We start from the raw sequence: 19,083 nt of genomic DNA, 5'->3' as shown, positions 1-19,083 counted from the left end.
GTGCGTCCGCGGCAGCTTTATTACCTTATTTATTATTTTATTACTTTATTACAAAAATTAAAGCTCTCGTGACACCCCCGGTGTCGGGGGGAGCCCCCACGGCCCCCCCCCGGAGCCCTCCCGTGCTCTCCCTCCCAAATTACAGCTCTCGTGTCCCCCCGGGGGTCCCCACCAGAGCCGGGTCGGGGGGCGCAGTGATCTGGGGGGGTCCCCAGCCCCCGGCCGGAGTTGGGGGGGGGGGGAGGTGGGGGGTCCGTGGTCCTGGTGCCCCGCGGGCTCCGGGTGCTGATTTTGGGGTGCGGGGGGATTCACCCCCGGGTGCTGCTTCCACGCTCCCCCAGCAGCCAGTAGGTCCTGAGCTTGCCCTTGCCCTGCGGGGGGAGTGGGGGAGGTACCTCGGAATTTTGGGATGAGGGGGGGTTCCCCATTGGGGCAGCACTGGGGAGGGTTTAGGGCTCTTTGGGGTCGGGCTGTCTGGGGGGAGGCTGGAGCTGTTCAGGGGGGTTCGGGGCAGTTTTAGGGGGATATTGGGGCAGTTTGGGAGGGTCAGTGCAGTTCTGGGGGGTATTAGGGCAGTTTAGGGGGGCTGGGGCAGTTCTGGGGGGTTACCAGGGCAATTTTAGGGGGTCGGGGCAGTTTTCGGGGTGTCATCATTCACCTTCATCTCCACGTCCCCACGCAGCTCCAGCTCGAAGCACCCAAATTCCTCCAGCACGGCTTTGGTGACCCCCGAGATGTGGATCTTCAGGGCTGGGGGTGGGTGGCATGGTGACTCGGGACCCTCAGCACCCCGCGGGGTCCCCGGGGTGTCCCCCGAGCCCGGCCCGGTGCTCACCCTCGCCGTTGGACTCCATGCGCGAGGCCGTGTTCACGGTGTCCCCGAACAGGCAGTACCGGGGCATCTTCAGCCCCACCACCCCCGCACACACCGGGCCTGTGGGGAGGGGGAGTCCCGGGAGGGGCTGTCACTGCTGGGCCACCCCAGTGCCACCCCGTCCCCCCCCAGGGTGGTGCCCAGACCCCGTCCCTTCTGGCTGGGTCCCTGCCCCTTGTCCCTGTTCCCGTGTCCCCACCCCACTGATCCCTGTCCCTGCATCCGTCTCTGTCCCTGTCTCTGATCCCATTCCTGTTCCTGTTCCCATTCCCAATCCCAATCCCAGTCCCAGTCCCATTCCCAGTCCCAGTCCCAGTCCCAGTCCCAATCCCAATCCCAAATCCCGACCTGTGTGGATGTCAATGCCTGTTCCCATTCCCAATCCCAATCCCAATCCCATTCCTATTCCCATTCCCATACCCAATCCCAATCCCCGACCCGTGTGGATGCTGATGCCCATTCCCATTCCCAATCCCAGTCCCAGTCCCAGTCCCAGTCCCAGTCCCAGTCCCAATCCCAATCCCAAATCCCGACCTGTGTGGATGCCGATGCCTGTTCCCATTCCCAATCCCAATCCCAGTCCCAGTCCCAGTCCCAGTCCCAGTCCCAATCCCAGTCCCAATCCCAATCCCAATCCCAGTCCCAGTCCCAGTCCCAGTCCCAGTCCCAGTCCCAATCCCAATCCCAAATCCCGACCTGTGTGGATGCCGATGCCTGTTCCCAATCCCAATCCCAATCCCAATCCCAATCCCAATCCCAATCCCAAATCCTGACCTGTGTGGATTCCGATGCGCAGCTCCAGCTGCTGCTGGGGCCGGTGGCGGATGCGGAAGGAGCGCACGGCGTCCAGCAGGGCCAGCGCCATCCGGGCCACCTCGCGCGCGTGCAGCTTGCCGTTGCGCACCGGCAGCCCCGACACCACCATGTAGGCGTCACCGATGGTCTCCACCTGCGGAGAACGGGAATTCCCGCTGGGAAAATGGGAATTCCCTCTGGGAAATGGATATCTGGGGTATCGGGCTTCTGGGGATTCTGGGATTCTGTTATGCTTGGATTCTGTAATCCTGGGATTCTGTAATTCTGGGATTTGGGGATATTGGGATTCTGGGATGTTAGCATTCCAGGAAACCGGAACTCCGGGATTCCGGGATTTGGTGATTCTGTGATTTCCTGATTCTGGAATTCTGTGACACCTGTGGGGACGTGCCAAGAGTACCCAGCGTGTCCAGCCTGTGTGTCCATACCTGCCCCCAGTGTCCCCATGTGTGCCCAGCATGTCCCCAGGTGTGCCCAGGTGTCCCCCCTCACCTTGTAGACGTCGAAGTTGTCGATGATGGCGTCGAAGCAGGTGTAGAGGTCGTTGAGCAGCGTCACCACCTGCATGGGGGTGCTCTGTGCCGACAGCGCCGTGAATCCCACGATGTCACTGAAGTAGATGGTGACGCTGTCGAACGCCTCCGCCTGCACCGTCTCCCCCCGCTTGAGCTGCTCCGCCACCGAGCTGGGGGACAGCAGGGGGGTCAGCGTGGGTACAGCCCCCCCGGGTGCCCCCCAGGACCCTCCCGGAGCTCACTGGGGCAGGATCTGGTAGAGCAGAGCCTCGGCCTTGCGCTTCTCCTCCAGGTAGGCCTGGGTGCGCTCCTCCACCAGCTCCTCCAGGTTGTTGGCGTATTGCTCCATGCGGGTCAGGAGGTTGTCCAGGATGTTGGTGCTGCTCTCCCTGTGGGATCGGGGTCACCTCCCACTCAAGGACACTCTTTGGTGGTCACCTCCCACCCAAAGATCCCCTCTGGATGTCACCCCTAATTTGGGAACCCTTCCTCATGGTCTCCACCCGCTCAGGGACCCTCTCTGGAGACCAACCCTCCCCCAGCGACCCTTTTGGGGGTCACCCCCAGCCCTGGGTCGGGATCCACGGTGGCACCTGTTGAACTTGCGGAGCTGGACCTTGATCTGGTTGAAGTCAGGGCGCTCCAGGACGTCCTCGGCCCAACAGTGCTGCATGAGCTGCCCCAGCTCCTCCAGGTGACAGCCCACGTTGGCCGAGGGACGGAAGCTCGGCCGCTCCCCGCTCTTCACCCGCTCGATAATCTCTGAGGGGTCGGGCAGCCGTCAGGGAGGGCAGCGCCCACCAGGACTCATCAGTGGGTCCAGGAACCCGTTAATGGGTCCAGAAACCCATTGGGCCATTTTAGGAACCCATTAATGAGTCCAGGAACCCATCAGTGGGTCCAAGAACCCATCAGTGGGTCCAGGAACCCACTGGCCAGTCCAGGAGCCCATTAATGAGTCCGGGAACCCACAAGAAGGTCCAAGAAACCATCAGTGGGTCCAAGAACCCATTAACAGGTCCAAGAACCCCTTATGGGGTCCAAGAACTCATCAGCAGCTCCAACCACCCATCCCACACATCCAGATCCCCCCAGCTGGTCCAGCCACCCCCCAGCACGTCCCCAGGTGTCCCCCCGTGTCCCCGCTGACCTTTGGGGCTGAGGTCCATGCCCTCCACGTAGAAGACGCCGCTGCGCAGGGCGATCTCCTGCAGGATGATCCCAAAGCTGTAGACGTCGCCTTTCTGCGTCCCCCGCGCCGGCGGCTCCTCCATGCGCAGCAGCTCCGGCGCCGTCCACAGCTTCTCTGCGGCACCGGGGACGGGGTCAGGCCCGGGGACACTCGGGGGACACTCGGGGGACACTCGGGGGACACTCGGGGAGGGTCTCACTGGCGAAGAGCGCGTGGGTGTCGTCGCCGTCCGGGGCCACGCGGAAACTCTCCAGGCCGTAGTCGGTGATCTTGAGCACGAAGCGCGAATCCACCACGCAGTTGGAGGACTTGAGGTTCCCGTGGGACACGATGACCCCGTTGTGCAGGAATTGCATCCCCTGGAAGGGCAGAGAGGGCTCGGACATGGCCGGACCCTGTTGATCCGTGGGGTGGGGGAGATCTGTGGGATGAGGATGCCCACGGGACAGGGGATCCCTGTGGCATGGGGACCCCCGTGGGACAGGAATTCCTCTAGGACAGGGGATCTCCGTGGGATGAGGGATTCCTGCGGGATGGGGGACCCCACACTCTGGGGAACCCCTTGGGAATGTCACCAGTACCTTGACAATGTCGTGGGTGAGGGAGTAGCGGAACATCCAGTCCAGCGTGATGCTCTCATTCTCCAGGATGTCCTGGGGACGCGGGGGTGAGGGGCGGCCCCGGGATGGGGGTCCCGATCCTCCCGCAGCCCCGGGAAGGTCCCGGCCGTACCTGGAGGCTCCCCCGCGGGCAGTACTCGGTCAGGATGCAGATGTTGGGCGGGTCGGTGCAGGCGCCGATGAACCGGGTCAGGTGCTCGTTTTGCACGTCCCGCATCTGCCGGGGGCAGCGGGGGTGGGCCGGGGTCCCTCCGTGTCCCCTTCCCGGCCTGGGGACACCCCCAGGGGTCACCACATACGTGTTTGAGCTCGAACAGGACCTTGCGCGTCAGCTCGATGCGTTTGCGGTTCACGTGCTTCACGGCCACCAGGTTACCCTGGGGGGACACGGGGGTGGGGGACACGGGGATGGGGACACGGCGGGAGGTGACACAGGTGTCCCCCACCCGTTCCCCCGCCCCCGTACCTTGTAGTAGGCGGTCTTGGCGTACACCTGGAACTGCCCCTCCGTGGTCATCAGCGAGCCGTAGTTGGAGCCCCTCTGCGCGAGGGGTGTGGGGTGAGCCCGGGCACCCCGATCCTCCCGCCCCGCTCCCTGAGTTGGGCCGGGGAGTGACCCCGGTCTCTGGTACCCAGGAGAGGCCATGGGGTGACCCCAGCCTCGCTCCCCCCGACCCCCCCGGTTCCCCCTGGTCCCGGTGCCCACCAGGGACAGGGTGAGTTTGCTGCCGGCGCTCCGCAGATGTTTCTCCAGGCTGCTCATCTGCACATCCTCCCAGCGCACCCTCCACAGCTCGGCCGCCAGCTCCTTCTCCAGCTGCAGCTTCCTGAACCGGGGGGGAGGCTCATGAGACCCCCGCTCGTCCCTCCCCCGGCCCACCCCGGGCTCCCCGGCCCGCCCCGCAGCCCCCGCACCTGTAGATGAAGAAGGAGGTGGCGGTGATGGCCATGAGGATCAGGCTGACCACGAGGGACAGAACCTCCAGGGTGGACAGCGAGGCTGCCGGGAGAGGAGGGAGCGGTCAGGGCCGGGCCGGGGGGCTGGGCGGGGGTCTCCCGGCTCCCCCCTTCCCCCCCTCACCTTTGCACTGGGGGTCGGTGCCCTCGAAGCCGCAGGGAGGGACATCGGACGGGATCGCGTTCCCCGGCCAGTGGATCTCTCGCCCCGGAACCATCTGGATCTTCTTGGTGGTGCCGTTGTAGTTGGCCACGATCTTTGGGATGGGGGGAAGGGATAAGGAACGGGTGGGGGCAAACCCCCGGATCCCCCCAGGCCCGGCTGTCCCCACGCCGGGGCTCACCTGGAAGTTTCCCTGCTCAGGATCCATGTCCCATAGGGAGTAGTCGCTCTCCCGGTCCCCCTGCTCGTCGATCTTCAGGAAGCCGGTGACACCTGCAGAGGGAGGGTGAGGGGCTGGGGGGGGGCCTGGAGATGGGGGCTCCAATCCCAAAATATCATCCTGGGAGTGGGGCTGGGTGGGAGGGACTGGAAGGTAGCAGTGGGATGGGATGGGATGGGATGGGATGGGATGGGATGGGATGGGATGGGATGGGATGGGATGGGATGGGATGGGGGTGGGTCAGGCCAGGCCGGGTCTCACCGTAGAAGGTGCGGTTCCACATCTGGCGGGTGATGGCCGAGGCATCGCTGACGGAGCCGCCGCGCTCCAGGGTCTCGTTGAGGGCCTGGGCGTAGAGCAGGACGGCGTCGTGGAAGGCGGCAGCGATGAAATTCATCTGGGGACACGGGGACAGCTCGGGGACAGCACACGGCTGTGGGTCCCTGTCCCCAGCTCCATCCCGCTGTCCCCCCAGCCCGGTGCCCCCCGTGGTTCCGTGTCCCACCAGTCCGTCCTTCATGGAGAAGTTGAAGTGGTCCCGCGCCTCCTCCTTGAGCCGCTGCAGGAAGGGCCGGTACTCGGGGTTCTCGGGCTCCTTGTAGGTGATGATGGTGACAGCCTGTGACGGGGACAGGGGCTGGAGGGGCTGGACACACCCACCTGGGGGTGTCTCCGTGCCACTTGGGGTCCTGTGCCCACCTGGGGGTATCCCCGTGCCCACCTGGCCGTGTCCCCGTGCCCACCCCGCTCACCTGGAAGGCGCGACGGGCGCGGGCATCGTGCGGGTCCCCGCGGTGCCAGGGCCGCCGTGGCTCGGGGAAGCGCTGGCCCTGCAGGCTGGCCCCGAACGTGTCGATGTAGAAGAAGGCGAAGTCACCGCCCGTGAGCCCCTCGAGCTCCGCCTGCAGCATCAGCTCCCGCAGCGTGTCCGGGGCACAGCACACGTACACGACTGGGGGGGACACGGCCCTTGGAGAGCGGGACTCCCCCGACAGCACGGAGACCCCAGCCCAGTATCCCGCGGGTCCCTGGTTATTGTGTGACACCGGCCTGAGACCCCAAACACACCCTGGAGACCCCAGCCCCGCATTTCAGGGGCCCCTGGTTATTGTGTGACACCACTCTGAGACCCCAAACACCCACGGGAGACCCCTTGAGACCCCAACCCCTCATTTCGGGGGCCCCCGGCTGTTGCGTGACACGGCATTGGGTTGCGGTGCCCCCGGGGCGGGGGTCCTGACCCCGCTGCCGGCCCCCCCCCGTGCCCTGCCCGGCGCTGCCCTCGGCGCCAGGCCGAGGTTTCCTGTTTTCCCGACTCCGTTTCCTCCTCCCCGAGGCCCTGATGGATTCCCGGCGACACCGTGACCCCGGGGGTGCCGCCTGGCCCCCGGCCCGGCCCCTTCAGCCGTGCCACCCCCGCCGCCCCAAAATCCACCCCGGGGCTCCCGATGCCACCCGGGGCTCCGGAGCAATTCCATGGGACGGGACAGAGCCAGCCTGGGACAGGTGACAATGCCCGGAGAGCCCCGGGGGGACACGGAGTGGGGAGGGGTCCCGAGGGTCAGGGTGGGGCAGGGGCAGCGTGGGGGTGTGCGGGACACATGTGTACGGCTGAGACAGGCGTGGGCAGCCGTGAAAAACTGTGAACAACTGTGAACAGCCATAAGCAACCGTGAACAACCATGGGCAGCCATGAACAGCGGTGTACAACTGTGAACAACTGTGTACAGCCATGAAAAACTGTGAACAGCCATGTACAACCATGAACAACTGTGTACAACTGTGAACAACTGTGTACAGCCATGAAAAACTGTGAACAATCATGAACAGCCATGTACAACCATGAAAAACCATGAACAGCTGTGACAGCCAGTGGACAGCCATGAACAGCCATGAACAACTGTGAAAAACCATGAACAACCATGAACAGCCATGAACAGCCGTGAACAGCCGTGAACAGCCATGAACAGCCACGAACAACTGTGAATAGCCATGAACAACCATGAACAGCCATGAACAGCCGTGAACAGCCATGAACAGCCGTGAACAACTGTGAAAAACCATGAACAACCATGACAAACCGTGTACAGCCATGTGCAGCTGTGAGCAGCCGTGCACAGCTGTGTGCAGATGTGAGCAGCCGTGACACCTGCGAACAGCCGCGAGCGGCGTGTACGGCTGTGAACCCTCCGCCAAACCCCCGCGTGAAGCCGTGCACTGCCCCGTCTTGGCCGCGGACTCCCGTGGACATCCACGGATGCCCGTGAAAAGCCCGTGTGGGCACAGCTGGGCACAGCTGGGCACACCCAGGAGCTCCCGCGTCCAGCCGTGAACACTCCTGTAAAGTCGTGCGCGGCCATGTATGGCCATGAACACCCACGGGCACCCACCCAAAGCCTGGCACGCACCCGCGGGGCACCGGCGTGGGGACTCGTCCCCCTCCCGCGTCCCCCTCACTCACTGCGCCCCTTGGCCTTGATCTCCTGGATGATGAAGGAGAAGTTGCCGCCGTCGCGGAACACGACGTCCATGACCGTGAGGTTGCGCAGGGTGGGCAGCTGGACGTACAAACCCTCGGCGGCGAAGTAATAGGGCCGGTCGTCCACCCGCTCGTCCCAGTACACCAGCAGCGCCCGCCGCGTCCAGTTGAAGCGCCGGTGCAGCTGCACGCCCAGTTCGCCCAGTTTGCGGTGGCTGGGGCCGGCGCGTGTGGTCAAGCCGAACTCCTCGCTCTTGTCGTCGAAGCCGTGGGCTTCGGCCCCCGCCGTGACCAGCGGCAGCTGCCAGTGGCTAGTGAAGCGGGCCACCGGCGCCGCCGAGTACACGCACCCCGGCCCCAGAAACGCCGCGGGGTGATGGGCGAGCCGCAGGTCCACGGCCACCAGCGGCGCGGCCATTTCCGAGCAGACCCCGTGGCGATCCTCGCTGTTGCCGAACACCCACCCGAGGGTGAAGCCGGGCAGCAAATCCCGACGGGAATTCACGGCGGCCGCGGCCAAGCGCACGGCGGGTCCCACGCGCGGCCAAGCCCACGGGTAGGTGAGGTTGTGCTGAGGCAGCACCGCGGCGAGGGTCAGCGGGGCCGGGGCCGTCACCGCGCCCGGGAGCGGGGCCAGCAGCGGGGCCAGGAGCGCGGCCAGCACGGCCAGCATCGCCCACGGACGGAGAGTGGCTTCCACCCCCCCCCGCGGCGGGGCTGAGCCCTCGCTCGCCCCCCCCACTGGTGACACAAAGGGCCGTTATCGTCCACACCGAGCTTAACTCCTTCCTGCCCGCTCCCCCCCGCGGCATTCCAGCCGGGATGGGCGGCGGATGGGGCCGCCCGCTGGTGGGTGGGGATATTCCCACCCGTGGGGCGGTGGGACGGGGTTTGGGGGTGAGGAGTGGGGGCTGGGGGTGATGTCCCGGGATGTGTCCCCTCCGTGTTTCGGCTCCCGACGGGCGTCACCACGCAGGTGCCGCTGCTGAGCCGGTCACGCGTGGGGCGCTGAGACACGAGAAACTCATTGGGGTGCGGGGGACATCCCGAAACACGGACCTCGCGCTGTCCCCACGCAGCCCCGGAGCCTTCGCGGAGCCCTGGGGGATCCCGGGAGGTGGCGGGACTCGGACACCTCTGTCCCCCCACGTCCGTGGGAGGTTCTGCCCCGCGGAGGAGTCACGGCGGTCCCAGGGCGGTGACGCCGGTGATGGCCCTCGGGGATTGCCCGGCTGCTGGGAACACTGGCAGCGTTCGGGGGACACGGGCGGAGCTTGGGGACACGCGTGGATGGGGACACGCGCAGGGGGACGCACTTGGGTGCGGGGAGGAGCGCAACGATCCGGCCGCGGCGCGCCCGCAACTCCCGAGGGCTGCGGGTAGGGTGACACCCGCGACACCGATAACCCCACACGAGACAAGCCTGGAAAAGCATTCCGGAGCATTAAGAAGTCAAAGTAGGAAACAAAAAACGTTAATGAACGAAACGAGCCTCACGTGGGAAAGAAAAAAAAAACATTGCTAGCAGAGGATGGTTTCGATCCATCGACCTCTGGGTTATGGGCCCAGCACGCTCCCGCTGCGCCACTCTGCTACTGTACACAGGGTTTGTGCCGGGCGCGTTATGAGCGCAGCACCGCGCGCTCCATTCATGGACTCCGCACCCCCTCCAGCGGCCGCCCGGCGCGCATCGCCATTGGCCGCTCCCGCGCGGATTGATTCGCCGCTGCACCAATGAATGAGCGAGAAGCGCCAGCGTGGGGCGGGCTGGGGGAGAGCGGCGGCCAATGGACGGGCGGGTTGCTGCGGGGTCTGCGAGCGGCGGTTCATTGTCGGGAGCGGCGGCGACATGAGGTGAGGACAGCGGGACTGAGGGGATACCGGGACTGGTGGGGTTATCGGGATTGAGGGGATACCGGGACTGAGGGGATACCGGGACCGGGGGAATACCGGGACTGGTGGGGTTATCGGGATTGAGGGGATACCGGGACTGAGGGGATACCGGGACCGGGGGAATACCGGGACTGAGGGGATACCGGGACTGGTGGGGTTATCGGGATTGAGGGGATATCGGGACTGAGGGAATACCGGGACCGGGGGGATACCGGGACTGGGGGAGGAAAGGAGGAACCGGAGGGAGGGAGAACCGGGATCGGAGGGAACCGTGGGGGAACCGGCACCGGGGAGAGACCGGGGCTGGGGAGAACAAGCCGGGGGTATCGGGACCGAGGGGAACTGGGGGGACAGCGGGACCAGAACCGAACCCGTCGAGCACCGGGGTAGACGGGCCCGGGGCTCGGAGCCGCCCCCGGTCACCGCCGCTCCCGTTCTCTCTCCGCAGGGGCGATCGAGGCCGCGGCCGCGGCGGCCGCTTCGGTTCCAGGCGAGTCCCGAGTCCCTGCGTGTCGCGACAGGACCGTGTCGCGACAGGAGCGGGAGGGGAGGTCTGGGGGCCCAGGGAGTGAACCCGGGTGTTCTCTCCCCTTTAGGTTCCGACCCTTTGTGCCTCACATCCCCTTCGACTTCTATGTGGTGAGTAGCCCCCACCTCCCCCGGGATGATTCCCGGGAAGTTTCCAGGGATAACGACCCCCCCCTCCATCCCTGATTTGCGGGGATTGGGTTTGCGTGGTGTGGCTGAACGGAATCAATTCCCTAGAAACGCTGTTGGTTCAGTTAAAAAAAAAAAAAAAAAAAAAAAAAAAACCCACACTAGAGGATTTTTCTCCTGTTGGGAATTGGGTAATGGGATCCAGTCGAAGAATAATGACACAAATCACTCCAGGATTGGGGTTTTTGGGATTATAATTGGTAAATCCCTTCACTGAGGTTTGTCACCCCTCCTCAGGATGATGCCCGTGCCTGTTTCCCACCTTTCCCAGGAGGTAATCATTCCCTCCTCCCAAATTCCCTGAGTTTCTGCCCTCTGGACAGGTGATTCCAAAGAGATTAATGAGTTAAGACAACACGGGTTAATGAGTTAATTTAATCAGTTCTTTAATAGAGTTAATAAAACTCTCTGGATCTGTCCTGAAGCCACACAGGTGGGAGTTCCTGGATGCTTGTGCAGCTCCTGTGGGCTGGCAGGAGCCAGGGGATGAATCCTGGGAATTCTGTCCTGTTCCAGTGTGAGATGGCGTTTCCCCGCGTCAAGCCCGCGGCAGATGAGACAGCCTTCAGCGAGGCACTGCTCAAAAGAAACCAGGATCTGGCTCCCACCGCTGCCGAGCAGGTGCCGTGCCAAAAATTCCCCCCAGCTCCTTGGGATAGGGCTTGGGGAATCCAAAATTCTTCAGGATTTATAAAAATTAATTAGTTCTCTGGAATAAGCGCCTTGGAAATGTTTTGTGGAGAATAATACGGCTCCTGTGCTCTGCAAATGGGATTGTTCCAGGTGTTCCTGGATCATCCCTGTCCCGTTCCTTCCTTCCCAGGCTTCCATCCTGTCCCTGGTGACCAAGATCAACAACGTCATCGACAATTTAATTGTGGCACCGGGAACGTTTGAAGTGGTGAGTGCAGAGATTGGGAAAGGAGCTTCGTGGGGTGATACTGCACGAGGCCCAGAGTGGTGGGAAAATGGGAAAAGGCTCCTGGCCCAGGATCAATGCTGACACCCCCCCCCTCCCCCCCCCCCCGACACATGGGTTGAATTCCTGGGATTTTTTGGGTTGTTCTCCCACCAGCAAATCGAGGAGGTTCGCCAGGTGGGCTCCTACAAGAAGGGCACGATGACGACGGGGCACAACGTGGCGGATCTGGTGGTGATCCTGAAGATCCTGCCCACCTGTGAGTGCCACCCGGGCGGGACTGCAGCAGCGCTCGGTGCCAGGCCCCGCTCCAACCCTTCTCCTCCTTTTCCTCCTCCTTTTTCCCAGTGGAAGCCGTGGCAGCCTTGGGGAACAAGGTGGTGGAGAGCCTGCGGGCGCAGGACCCCGGCGAAGGTGAGGCCGCACTCCAGAGCCGTTCCCTTGGGGATTCCCAGCCCCTCCACACGGAATTCCCGGTTTTTCCCCTCAGTGCTGACCATGCTGACCAACGAGACCGGCTTCGAGATCAGCTCGGCCGACGCCACGGTGAAGATCCTGATCACCACGGTGCCGCCCAACCTGCGCAAGCTGGACCCGGAGCTGCACCGTGAGCGAGCGCCCGGCCGCGCCTCCCGCCCGCAGGCTCCCTGGGGAATTCTCCCTGGGAAAACCGAGGGTTTCTGCTTCTTGCAGTGGACATCAAGGTGCTGCAGAGCGCCCTGGCCGCCATCCGGCACGCGCGGTGGTTCGAGGAGAATGCCTCGCAGTCCACGTGAGTCCACGGGGCCAGGGCTGGATCCAAATCCTTGTTCCTGGCGTGGGGCTGAGCCTCCTCCTCCTGCCTCTGCCCCACAGGGTGAAGGTTCTGATCCGGCTGCTCAAGGACCTGAGGATTCGCTTTCCCGGCTTTGAGCCGCTCACACCCTGGATCCTGGACCTGCTGGTGGGGGGGTGGTCACTGATGTGGCAGTCCCAGTCCTGATCCCAGCTGGAGTTGGGTTCTTACCCTAGGCTGGGATTGTTCTGTTCTTCCTGCCCTAATTCCTGTTGCTTTCACCTTGCAGGGGCACTACGCCGTGATGAACAATCCCACCCGGCAGCCCCTGGCCCTCAACATCGCCTACAGGTGCGTGGCATCGCTTCCCTCACGGCAGTTCCCACTGGAATGTCTCAGGGCTGACTGGGAGATAAATGCAACTCTTCCAGCTTGGATTTCCTGGCCGTGTTTTTGCTGGGAGGATCCAGTTTTAACCCATGATGTCCCGTGTGCAGGCGCTGCCTCCAGATCCTGGCGGCCGGGCTCTTCCTGCCGGGCTCCGTTGGGATCACGGATCCGTGCGAGAGCGGAAACTTCCGCGTGCACACGGTGATGACGCTGGAGCAGCAGGTGAGGAGGGGTCCCCCGAAGGGCAGGGGAAGGTCCCTGTCCCCACACTGACCCGTCCCTGTCCCCAGGACATGGTGTGCTACACCGCCCAGACCCTCGTGCGCATCCTCTCCCACGGGGGATACCGGAAAATCCTGGGACAGGAGGGTGACGCCAGCTGTGAGTGGGGCCGGGGGGTGTCCGGGTGGGCACGGGGCTGGGATCCCCCCGAGGGTCCCCAGGGTCACCTCTTGGGGCAGACCTGGCGTCCGAGATGTCCACGTGGGACGGGGTGATTGTGACGCCGTCGGAGAAGGCGTACGAGAAACCTCCGGAGAAGAAGGAAGGGGAAGAGGAAGAGGAAAACCAGGAAGAGCCGGCGGCGGGAGAGGAGGAGGAGAGCATGGAGACACAGGAGTGAGGGCCCAGGGCCACCTGCGCTGCCCAGAGCAGGTGAGGGGACCCTGGCTGTGGGACAGCAGAGGGTCTGGGCCCCTCCTCGCTCGCCCACCGTGTCCTTGTGCCCTGTTCCTGTTCTGCACATTAAAGTGTCACCCCCTTTCCAGCGTGTCCTGCTTGTTCAGGTCCATATGGGATAGGTGGGAACGAGGCAGGTGGAAATGATCCAAGATGTGAAGGAGCCACCTGAGGCTGCCCAAATCCCACCTGAGCCTCCAAAATTCCACCTGGGGGTATCCAAATCCAACCTGGAAGTGCCCAGAGCCCTCTGGCAGCACCTGCCTGGCTCTGTTTGTCCCCGATGCCCCTCAGGGATGTGGGAGCATCACGGACTCTCAGTCACTTTTATTCCAGCACCCACAAATCCGGGACCACGGATCGGAGCATCCCGGTTCCCTCAGCTGCAGGTGGTGGGGGACATCCCCCCCTCAATTCACGAGCTGGGATTAACAGGATTCCTGCTCCTTTGGCTGATGGCCTGCCACCATGGCTGGCCACTTGGTCACTTGCCCTGGTAGCCCCCGGCCTCCAGCATCGCCCTCCTCCGCACCGTCTCCTTGGCCACGCTGTGGTTCAGCCTCCGCAGCCGCTCCTGGACGTGGCAAAAGTCACCTGTGAGCACCTGGGGGGGCTCTGGGACCTCCCCCCCAAAACCCCCTCATCCCCCCTCACCTGGGCGTTCTGCAGGATGTTGTTGACCAGCACCACACGGCGCCGGGCGTTCAGCAGCTTCTTCACGTAGGGGTCGAGGTCCAGAGCCACTTTCTGGTCCTCATTGATGCGGCAAAGCTCTGGGGGAGGGATTTGGGTGAGCCCCCCTTGCACCCCCACACCGAGGGGCACAGGGGTGACCCCCCCAGCTTTGGCTCACCTGTGGCCAGGCTGTCGATGTGCTCCCGCAGCTCCACCTGGCTCTCCCTGTGGAAGGGGGGAGACACGCAAAACCTTGGATCCACACCCCAAATCCATCCCTATCCCCTCACCCCAATATGGGATCTGCATACCCAACACTGCCCACCTCACGCACCCCCAAAGCCTTTCATCCCCAAAACTCGCCCCCACGTACCCTCAAACTCCTCCAGCCCCACAAAACTGCCCTTCCCGGCTCTACCTGCCCCTCAGCCTTTCAGGCCGCGCCCCGCCCCGCCTCGCTCGCGGCCCGTCCTGCCGCGCTGCCGCCCGCTCTCACGGCCGCTGTCCCTGCCCGCACCTGACGCTGTGGACGTGGCGGTCGAGCTGTCGCACCGCGGGCCGCAGGAATTGCAGGAGCCCCTCAGCAAAGAGCTCCCGTGCCCCGGGGCTGCTCCCCGCCGCCATCTTGGCCCACGGGCGGCGCGGGGTCTGGTGGGAAACCGAGTCCTACGGGAGCGGGAAAAGCCGCTTCCGGTGCGGGCCGCGGGGGCTGGTGGGAAACGTAGTCCCACCGGGGAGGGTGCGATGGAACAGCTGGACGCACAGCTGGAGGCGCATCTGGAAAGGCATCTGGCGGCACAGCTGCACTGCCGAGCGTCCGTCAAGAGCGCTGACGCACCCAGGCCGATGACTCCAACGCCATGCGTTAAATAATGGATAAAACAACACGGGGTTGGTCCTTTCACGTTTTTTAGGCTTTTAAAAAAATTTCTTTTGGTTTATTTTCATACAAAAGTTAAACGAGGAGGTGGAAATCAGCGCCGAGGGCAACACTACACCCAGGCCACAAACCCTGAGCCGATCCACTAAATAACTCTTAAACCAACACATTTTTGGTCATTTTGCTTCGTTTTTTTTCTCCCCCCTCTTTTCTGGCTGCTCCTTCCAGGAGTCAGGCGTGGGCATCGGGCAGGGCGTGCAGGACGTGGTCGAGCAGCTGCAGGGCTCGGTGCAGGTGCACCTCGATCCAGCAGGGCGTGCAGGTGATGCTGGCCCGGGGGTAGTCGGGTCCCCAGCCCTTGACGAAGCTCAGCCTAACGAGGCACAGGCGCCGCAGGTCGTCCACGCCGAGTCCCGCGGCCACCGACAGCCCTGGAGGGGGGGGGGGTGGTGACACGGTGACATCACGGGGGGTCACAGCCCATCACGGATGGTGGGTGGGCCACTGACAGCCCCTGGGGGGCATCACGGGGGTCCCGTGGGCACTCACCGATGGCCGGGGCAATGCCACCCACCGAGCCAGGCCCGGGGATGCTGCCGGCCACCGCGGCGGCCTGAGCAGTGGCCGCAGCCTGGGCGGTGGCCGCCTGCTGCTGCATCTGCCGGTGGCACTGGCGCAGGTCGAACACCTGGGGGGACGACACGGGGGGAGACCCCTGAGCAGGGCGGCTTTGGGGTGGGGGATACCTCAGGACCCCCAGCAGCGTGGCCATGGGGGTCCCTCCATCCCTGACATCCTTCCACCGCCCTCCCCTCTCCCCACCGTTGCCCAGCACCTCCTAAAATCTGAGCACAGAACCCCTGGGGACCCCCACCTTGATGTGTGCTCCGGGGTACACCTTGTGCACGGCGTCCCCGGGGGCTCTGCCCGCCTCCCTGTCCAGGTAGAAGCTCTGCACGAACACGGCGTGCTGGCTCCGGCAGCGCATCCACACGTCTCCCTCTCCTCGCCGCTCCAGCTGCACCCCCTTCCCGATGTGCAGCCTGTCCGGGACCCTCAGCACGGACCCCCACAGCCCTCCCTGTTCCACCTTGCCCGGCTTCTCCATGATTATCCCACGTTTTTTTCCCTTGTATTCCTCCCTTTTTCCCCCTACTGCCCTAATTATCCCTCCTGGCTCCCTCTTTTCCCATTCCCCTCCCCTCCCCACATCCCCCTTTTCTCCTCTGATTCATCCCCTTTTCCCTCCCCCTTCTCTCCTAATTATCCCCCACATCCCCTTTTACCCATTTATCCCCCAACCCCCCCCCTACCCTCTCCATCCCACCCTGCCCCGTGCCCCCCGTGCCCCCTGACCCACCGTGCCCTCTCGCTGGCCGCACAGCGCTGGACGTTCGAGAGCTGCCCCAGGCAGAACCGGGCCCCCCCCGAGGGATCCACGTACCCATCCACCACCACACTGGGGCAGCTCGAGGGCACCTTGAAGATCTCCCCCACCTGCACGTCCTGCTCGAAGTAGGCGATGGAGCACCAGAATTCCGGCCCTGGAATGGAGGGGGATGTGGATTTTATTGGGGGGGGGTCACAGCACCCCACGGGTGCTAAGGAGGGTGGGGGGCACTCACCAGGGTGGGTGGACACGGGGGGCTGGAGTGTAGGGTTATGGTGGGGGGGCCCTGGGAGAGGGTAGAGAGGGGGGTCAGCACCTTGAAGACCGCCCCCCCGGCCATCACCCAGTGCCCCCCAAACCTACAGCAGCGGTTGGGGTGGTGCTGGGGGGGCTGCGGGGGGCTGTGGCTGCCGGGATGTTGTGGTGGGAGGGGATGTGATCCCCCCAAACTCGGGGGGTAGATGGTGGCACCGGTCCAGCTCAGCGATGAACCTGGGGGGTGTGGAGAGACAGGGGGACATGAGGAGGGTCCCCAAGGGTGTTGGGGTGGGCAGTGGTGGTGTCCCCATACTCACCGTGGTGGGGGGCTTTGGGGTACCCGTTCTGCGGGGGGGGCTGTGCTGGGGGACCCTCGCCGTGGGAGTCCTGGGGGGTCGCTGTGGGGGAACAGGGGGGACATGGGGGGGTCATTGTGGGGTACACGGGGCTCAGGTTTATGGCCCCAAACCCTCGCAGGGTGGGCTGAAGGGCGGGGGGGGGGGTGGGCGGGTCTCACCTTGGGGTGCCATGGGGAGCACGGGGTAGATCCGGGGCACACGGGGGGGCTCAGGGGGCGGCCGGGGGGGCAGCGCTCGCTGGGGGGGTTGGGTGGGGTGCTCGACCCCCGATTCCCAACGGGCCGGCAGCTCCATCTGCACACAGGCAGGGACAAACTCCTCCTTCACCGGGCGCGGGGGAGGCACTGGGGAGGGTGGGGGACACACACCGGAGACCATGGGGGGCACGGGGACCCGCTGTGGGGGGCTGGGCTGGCTCCGGGGGAGGGGGCTCCCCGCCGCTCCCGGGCCGGGGTCTCACCTGTGCTCTGGATGCTCAGACCTGCGGGAGAGGTGAGGGGGGGATTAGGGGTGCTGGTGACTCCCCCTTTGGTGGTCCCAGGGGTCCCGGGGGTCCCGGCTCACCGCTGCCGGGGGTCCCCACGCGCTCGTAGTGGTAGGGGTTGACACAAACGCTGTCGCACTTGAGGTCGAAGGCGAACTGGCAGAACTGGACGGGTTTCAGCTCGTTCTTGTGCAGGTCGGGCCAGCGCCAGAGCCGGGCGTAGATGACGTGGGGGAACCCCTTCCTGCCGGCCACCTTTTGGGGGGACAGGACAGGGAGGCACCAAGGGGGGAATGAGGCGTTGTGTCCCCTCCCCATGGTGACAACACCCAGCCCCGACCCCGGGATCTCCCCCCAGCTCCCCCAGCTCGGGGCTGGTGCCAGGCCCGGGGTCCCCCCCAGCTCCTCCCGGTTCCAGACATAACAAAAACCATCCCCCCCCCCGTCCCCCCCAGGCTCCAGCGCTGCCAGACTCTGACTCATGCGGGAAGGGACGGCGGGAGATGCCGCGAGGGGAGGGGGATGCGGGCAGGGAGATGCACCCGGGCTTGGGGCTTACGGGGACACCCCAAAATACCCAGGAACCCCCTAAATTGAGGAGGGGCTACAGGGGAGGTGTCAGGAGTCACCTGTGTCCCCCTCCCATCCCCATGCCCGTGTCCCCGGGTACCTGGAGCCGCCCGTCCAAGGTGCGCTGGACAGTGACGCACTGTCCAGGCTGGGCCCCGCCCGAGGTGACAGCGGCCACCAGCGTGTCCAGCTCGTCCCTCTTCTCCTTGAGCTTCCTGAGCAGGCTCTGGATGGCACGGCGGGCGAAGGCCTCGCTGTCCCCTCCCTGCCGGTGGCACAGCAGGCTGTGCACGATGCCAGGGCCGCTGTCACTGCCCAGGGACATGGCGCTGCGGCCCTGCAAGGCACGGCGTGTCCTTGCGCGTCACCCTGCTGCAGGGGACAACGCTGTCCCCGCTGTCCCTTGCCAACGTGCTGGTGGGTGCTGGCACGAGGGATGGGTGGCACTCTCCAGGTGAGGAGGACAAAGCCATCTGTCACCCAGCACCTGGGTCCTATTGGTCCCTGACTCCCGGAGTTTGTCCCCAGCCTTGTCCCCATCTTGGGGGACACTCAGGGTGTCCCCATCTCCCCAGAGCAGCACGGCCAGACCTGGACAGTGGCACGGTGGCATCGGGCTCGGGGACAGCGGTGTCCTGGCAGGGAGCAGGGCTCTGTCCGTGCCCGGTGCCACGGGGACGGATCCGCTCCCGCTGCCGCCGCCAACCCAGACTAAACAGAGCCCAGTCTGGCGCCGCTCCTTAACCCCTCTCTCTCCCTGACTTCTCCTTTTCCTGCCTCCCTGCCAGACCCTGATCACGCCAGAGCCTGGATGCCGCGTTCCAGAGCCTTGGAAAATCCCTGGGATGGCGGCAGACACAACAAACCGCGGGTCCCTGCTCATATCTTGGACTGGGAGGGAGCCCTGGGTGTCCTGCCAGCACCGCCCCCCCCGTGCCGGGCTGCTCCAAGATGCCATCGCGGCACGGGGACACTTCCCGGGAATGCTGGAGGGACCCCACGGAGCCCCCCGCCAGACTCCGGGGCTCATCCCGGGGATCTCATCCCTGCTGCTGCCTCAATGCTAGCATTCTCTGCCGGGATCCCTGCCCATCCTCTGCCTCGTGTTTTGGGGCTAAAAGCGGTGGAAGAGGGGAGCTGGGGTCCTGCTCCCTCCAGCTCCAGTGGCTGCACCCCAAGGCTGCTCCAGGGAACACTGGAAGGGTCGGAGCCGTCTCTGCCCCTTTGCAAAGCTCAGGTCTGGTTTGGTGGAAGCCGGG

General features: G+C 64.7%; 4 protein-coding genes and 1 non-coding gene across 7 annotated transcripts; 1 reads left to right on the top strand and 4 right to left on the bottom strand.

Annotated features, from left to right (window-relative positions):
- Nucleotides 1–308: 308 nt before the first annotated feature.
- Nucleotides 309–10,881, bottom strand: NPR1 (natriuretic peptide receptor 1). Its single transcript, XM_062511461.1, has 22 exons — nucleotides 10,266–10,881; nucleotides 7,819–8,490; nucleotides 6,110–6,309; nucleotides 5,863–5,976; nucleotides 5,619–5,754; nucleotides 5,319–5,410; nucleotides 5,099–5,231; nucleotides 4,933–5,017; nucleotides 4,724–4,844; nucleotides 4,484–4,558; nucleotides 4,317–4,394; nucleotides 4,130–4,234; nucleotides 3,979–4,050; nucleotides 3,597–3,756; nucleotides 3,356–3,511; nucleotides 2,799–2,967; nucleotides 2,448–2,594; nucleotides 2,183–2,375; nucleotides 1,649–1,823; nucleotides 836–934; nucleotides 659–750; nucleotides 309–371 (listed from the first exon to the last, which is right to left on the bottom strand). The coding sequence occupies exons 1-22, from the start codon at nucleotides 10,435–10,437 to the stop codon at nucleotides 309–311; spliced, it is 3,309 nt and encodes a 1,102-aa protein (XP_062367445.1). The 5' UTR covers nucleotides 10,438–10,881.
- Nucleotides 9,359–9,430, bottom strand: TRNAM-CAU (transfer RNA methionine (anticodon CAU)). The gene has a single exon. It is a non-coding gene; the product is annotated as a tRNA-Met (tRNA).
- Nucleotides 9,674–13,286, top strand: ILF2 (interleukin enhancer binding factor 2). Of its 3 annotated transcripts, XM_062511465.1 has the most exons (14): nucleotides 9,674–9,690; nucleotides 10,178–10,219; nucleotides 10,326–10,368; nucleotides 10,963–11,067; nucleotides 11,270–11,347; nucleotides 11,522–11,624; nucleotides 11,714–11,779; nucleotides 11,856–11,972; nucleotides 12,059–12,137; nucleotides 12,221–12,308; nucleotides 12,430–12,491; nucleotides 12,638–12,752; nucleotides 12,821–12,911; nucleotides 12,992–13,286. In XM_062511465.1, the coding sequence occupies exons 1-14, from the start codon at nucleotides 9,686–9,688 to the stop codon at nucleotides 13,150–13,152; spliced, it is 1,155 nt and encodes a 384-aa protein (XP_062367449.1). In that variant the 5' UTR covers nucleotides 9,674–9,685; the 3' UTR covers nucleotides 13,153–13,286. The 3 variants fall into 3 exon arrangements, with proteins under 3 accessions (XP_062367449.1, XP_062367447.1, XP_062367446.1); XM_062511463.1 differs by lacking the exon at nucleotides 9,674–9,690 and having other exon boundaries at nucleotides 10,182–10,219; nucleotides 10,872–11,067; XM_062511462.1 differs by lacking the exon at nucleotides 9,674–9,690 and having other exon boundaries at nucleotides 10,182–10,219; nucleotides 10,872–11,067; nucleotides 11,714–11,972; nucleotides 12,059–12,308.
- Nucleotides 13,287–13,520: 234 nt separating this feature from the next.
- On the bottom strand, nucleotides 13,521–14,528 carry SNAPIN (SNAP associated protein). The gene is made up of 4 exons (XM_062511471.1): nucleotides 14,401–14,528; nucleotides 14,062–14,108; nucleotides 13,863–13,981; nucleotides 13,521–13,782 (listed from the first exon to the last, which is right to left on the bottom strand). Exons 1-4 carry the CDS (start codon nucleotides 14,505–14,507, stop codon nucleotides 13,693–13,695), a joined length of 363 nt encoding a protein of 120 aa, XP_062367455.1. The 5' UTR covers nucleotides 14,508–14,528; the 3' UTR covers nucleotides 13,521–13,692.
- Nucleotides 14,529–14,978: 450 nt separating this feature from the next.
- LOC134055316 (mothers against decapentaplegic homolog 4-like) lies at nucleotides 14,979–18,782 on the bottom strand. Its single transcript, XM_062511581.1, has 12 exons — nucleotides 18,691–18,782; nucleotides 17,925–18,180; nucleotides 17,335–17,509; nucleotides 17,231–17,251; nucleotides 16,929–17,114; nucleotides 16,729–16,809; nucleotides 16,517–16,645; nucleotides 16,389–16,439; nucleotides 16,124–16,307; nucleotides 15,638–15,806; nucleotides 15,313–15,451; nucleotides 14,979–15,194 (listed from the first exon to the last, which is right to left on the bottom strand). The coding sequence occupies exons 1-12, from the start codon at nucleotides 18,780–18,782 to the stop codon at nucleotides 14,995–14,997; spliced, it is 1,683 nt and encodes a 560-aa protein (XP_062367565.1). The 3' UTR covers nucleotides 14,979–14,994.
- Nucleotides 18,783–19,083: the final 301 nt, after the last annotated feature.

The sequence above is a fragment of the Cinclus cinclus genome, chromosome 31 (genome assembly GCF_963662255.1).
Source record: "Cinclus cinclus chromosome 31, bCinCin1.1, whole genome shotgun sequence".
NCBI classification, from domain to species: Eukaryota; Metazoa; Chordata; class Aves; order Passeriformes; family Cinclidae; genus Cinclus; species Cinclus cinclus.
The sequence above is the reverse complement of the archived record's forward strand: the minus strand, read 5'-3'. Positions and strand labels throughout refer to the sequence as shown.

What these genes read in the sequence shown, in the direction of transcription:
- ILF2 (XM_062511462.1), top strand. An exon ending in CCTGGATCCTGGACCTGCTG is followed by an intron (nt 12,309 to 12,429) that starts GTGGGGGGGTGG and finishes TTCACCTTGCAG; the next exon opens with GGGCACTACGCCGTGATGAA. An exon ending in GCCCTCAACATCGCCTACAG is followed by an intron (nt 12,492 to 12,637) that starts GTGCGTGGCATC and finishes TCCCGTGTGCAG; the next exon opens with GCGCTGCCTCCAGATCCTGG.
- NPR1 (XM_062511461.1), bottom strand. Translation starts at nt 10,437, where the DNA reads ATGGAGGGGGGGGTCGTTATCCCTGGAAACTTCCCGGGAATCATCCCG. An exon ending in CTGAGCAGGGAAACTTCCAG is followed by an intron (nt 5,232 to 5,318) that starts GTGAGCCCCGGC and finishes CCCATCCCAAAG; the next exon opens with ATCGTGGCCAACTACAACGG. An exon ending in TCCTGTTCGAGCTCAAACAC is followed by an intron (nt 4,235 to 4,316) that starts GTATGTGGTGAC and finishes TGCCCCCGGCAG; the next exon opens with ATGCGGGACGTGCAAAACGA.
- SNAPIN (XM_062511471.1), bottom strand. Translation starts at nt 14,507, where the DNA reads ATGGCGGCGGGGAGCAGCCCCGGGGCACGGGAGCTCTTTGCTGAGGGG. An exon ending in CGCCACGTCCACAGCGTCAG is followed by an intron (nt 14,109 to 14,400) that starts GTGCGGGCAGGG and finishes CCCCTTCCACAG; the next exon opens with GGAGAGCCAGGTGGAGCTGC. An exon ending in CATCGACAGCCTGGCCACAG is followed by an intron (nt 13,982 to 14,061) that starts GTGAGCCAAAGC and finishes TCCCTCCCCCAG; the next exon opens with AGCTTTGCCGCATCAATGAG.
- LOC134055316 (XM_062511581.1), bottom strand. Translation starts at nt 18,782, where the DNA reads ATGGCATCTTGGAGCAGCCCGGCACGGGGGGGGCGGTGCTGGCAGGAC. An exon ending in CCCCAAAGCCCCCCACCACG is followed by an intron (nt 16,646 to 16,728) that starts GTGAGTATGGGG and finishes CACACCCCCCAG; the next exon opens with GTTCATCGCTGAGCTGGACC. An exon ending in CCCCGTGTCCACCCACCCTG is followed by an intron (nt 16,308 to 16,388) that starts GTGAGTGCCCCC and finishes CCTCCATTCCAG; the next exon opens with GGCCGGAATTCTGGTGCTCC.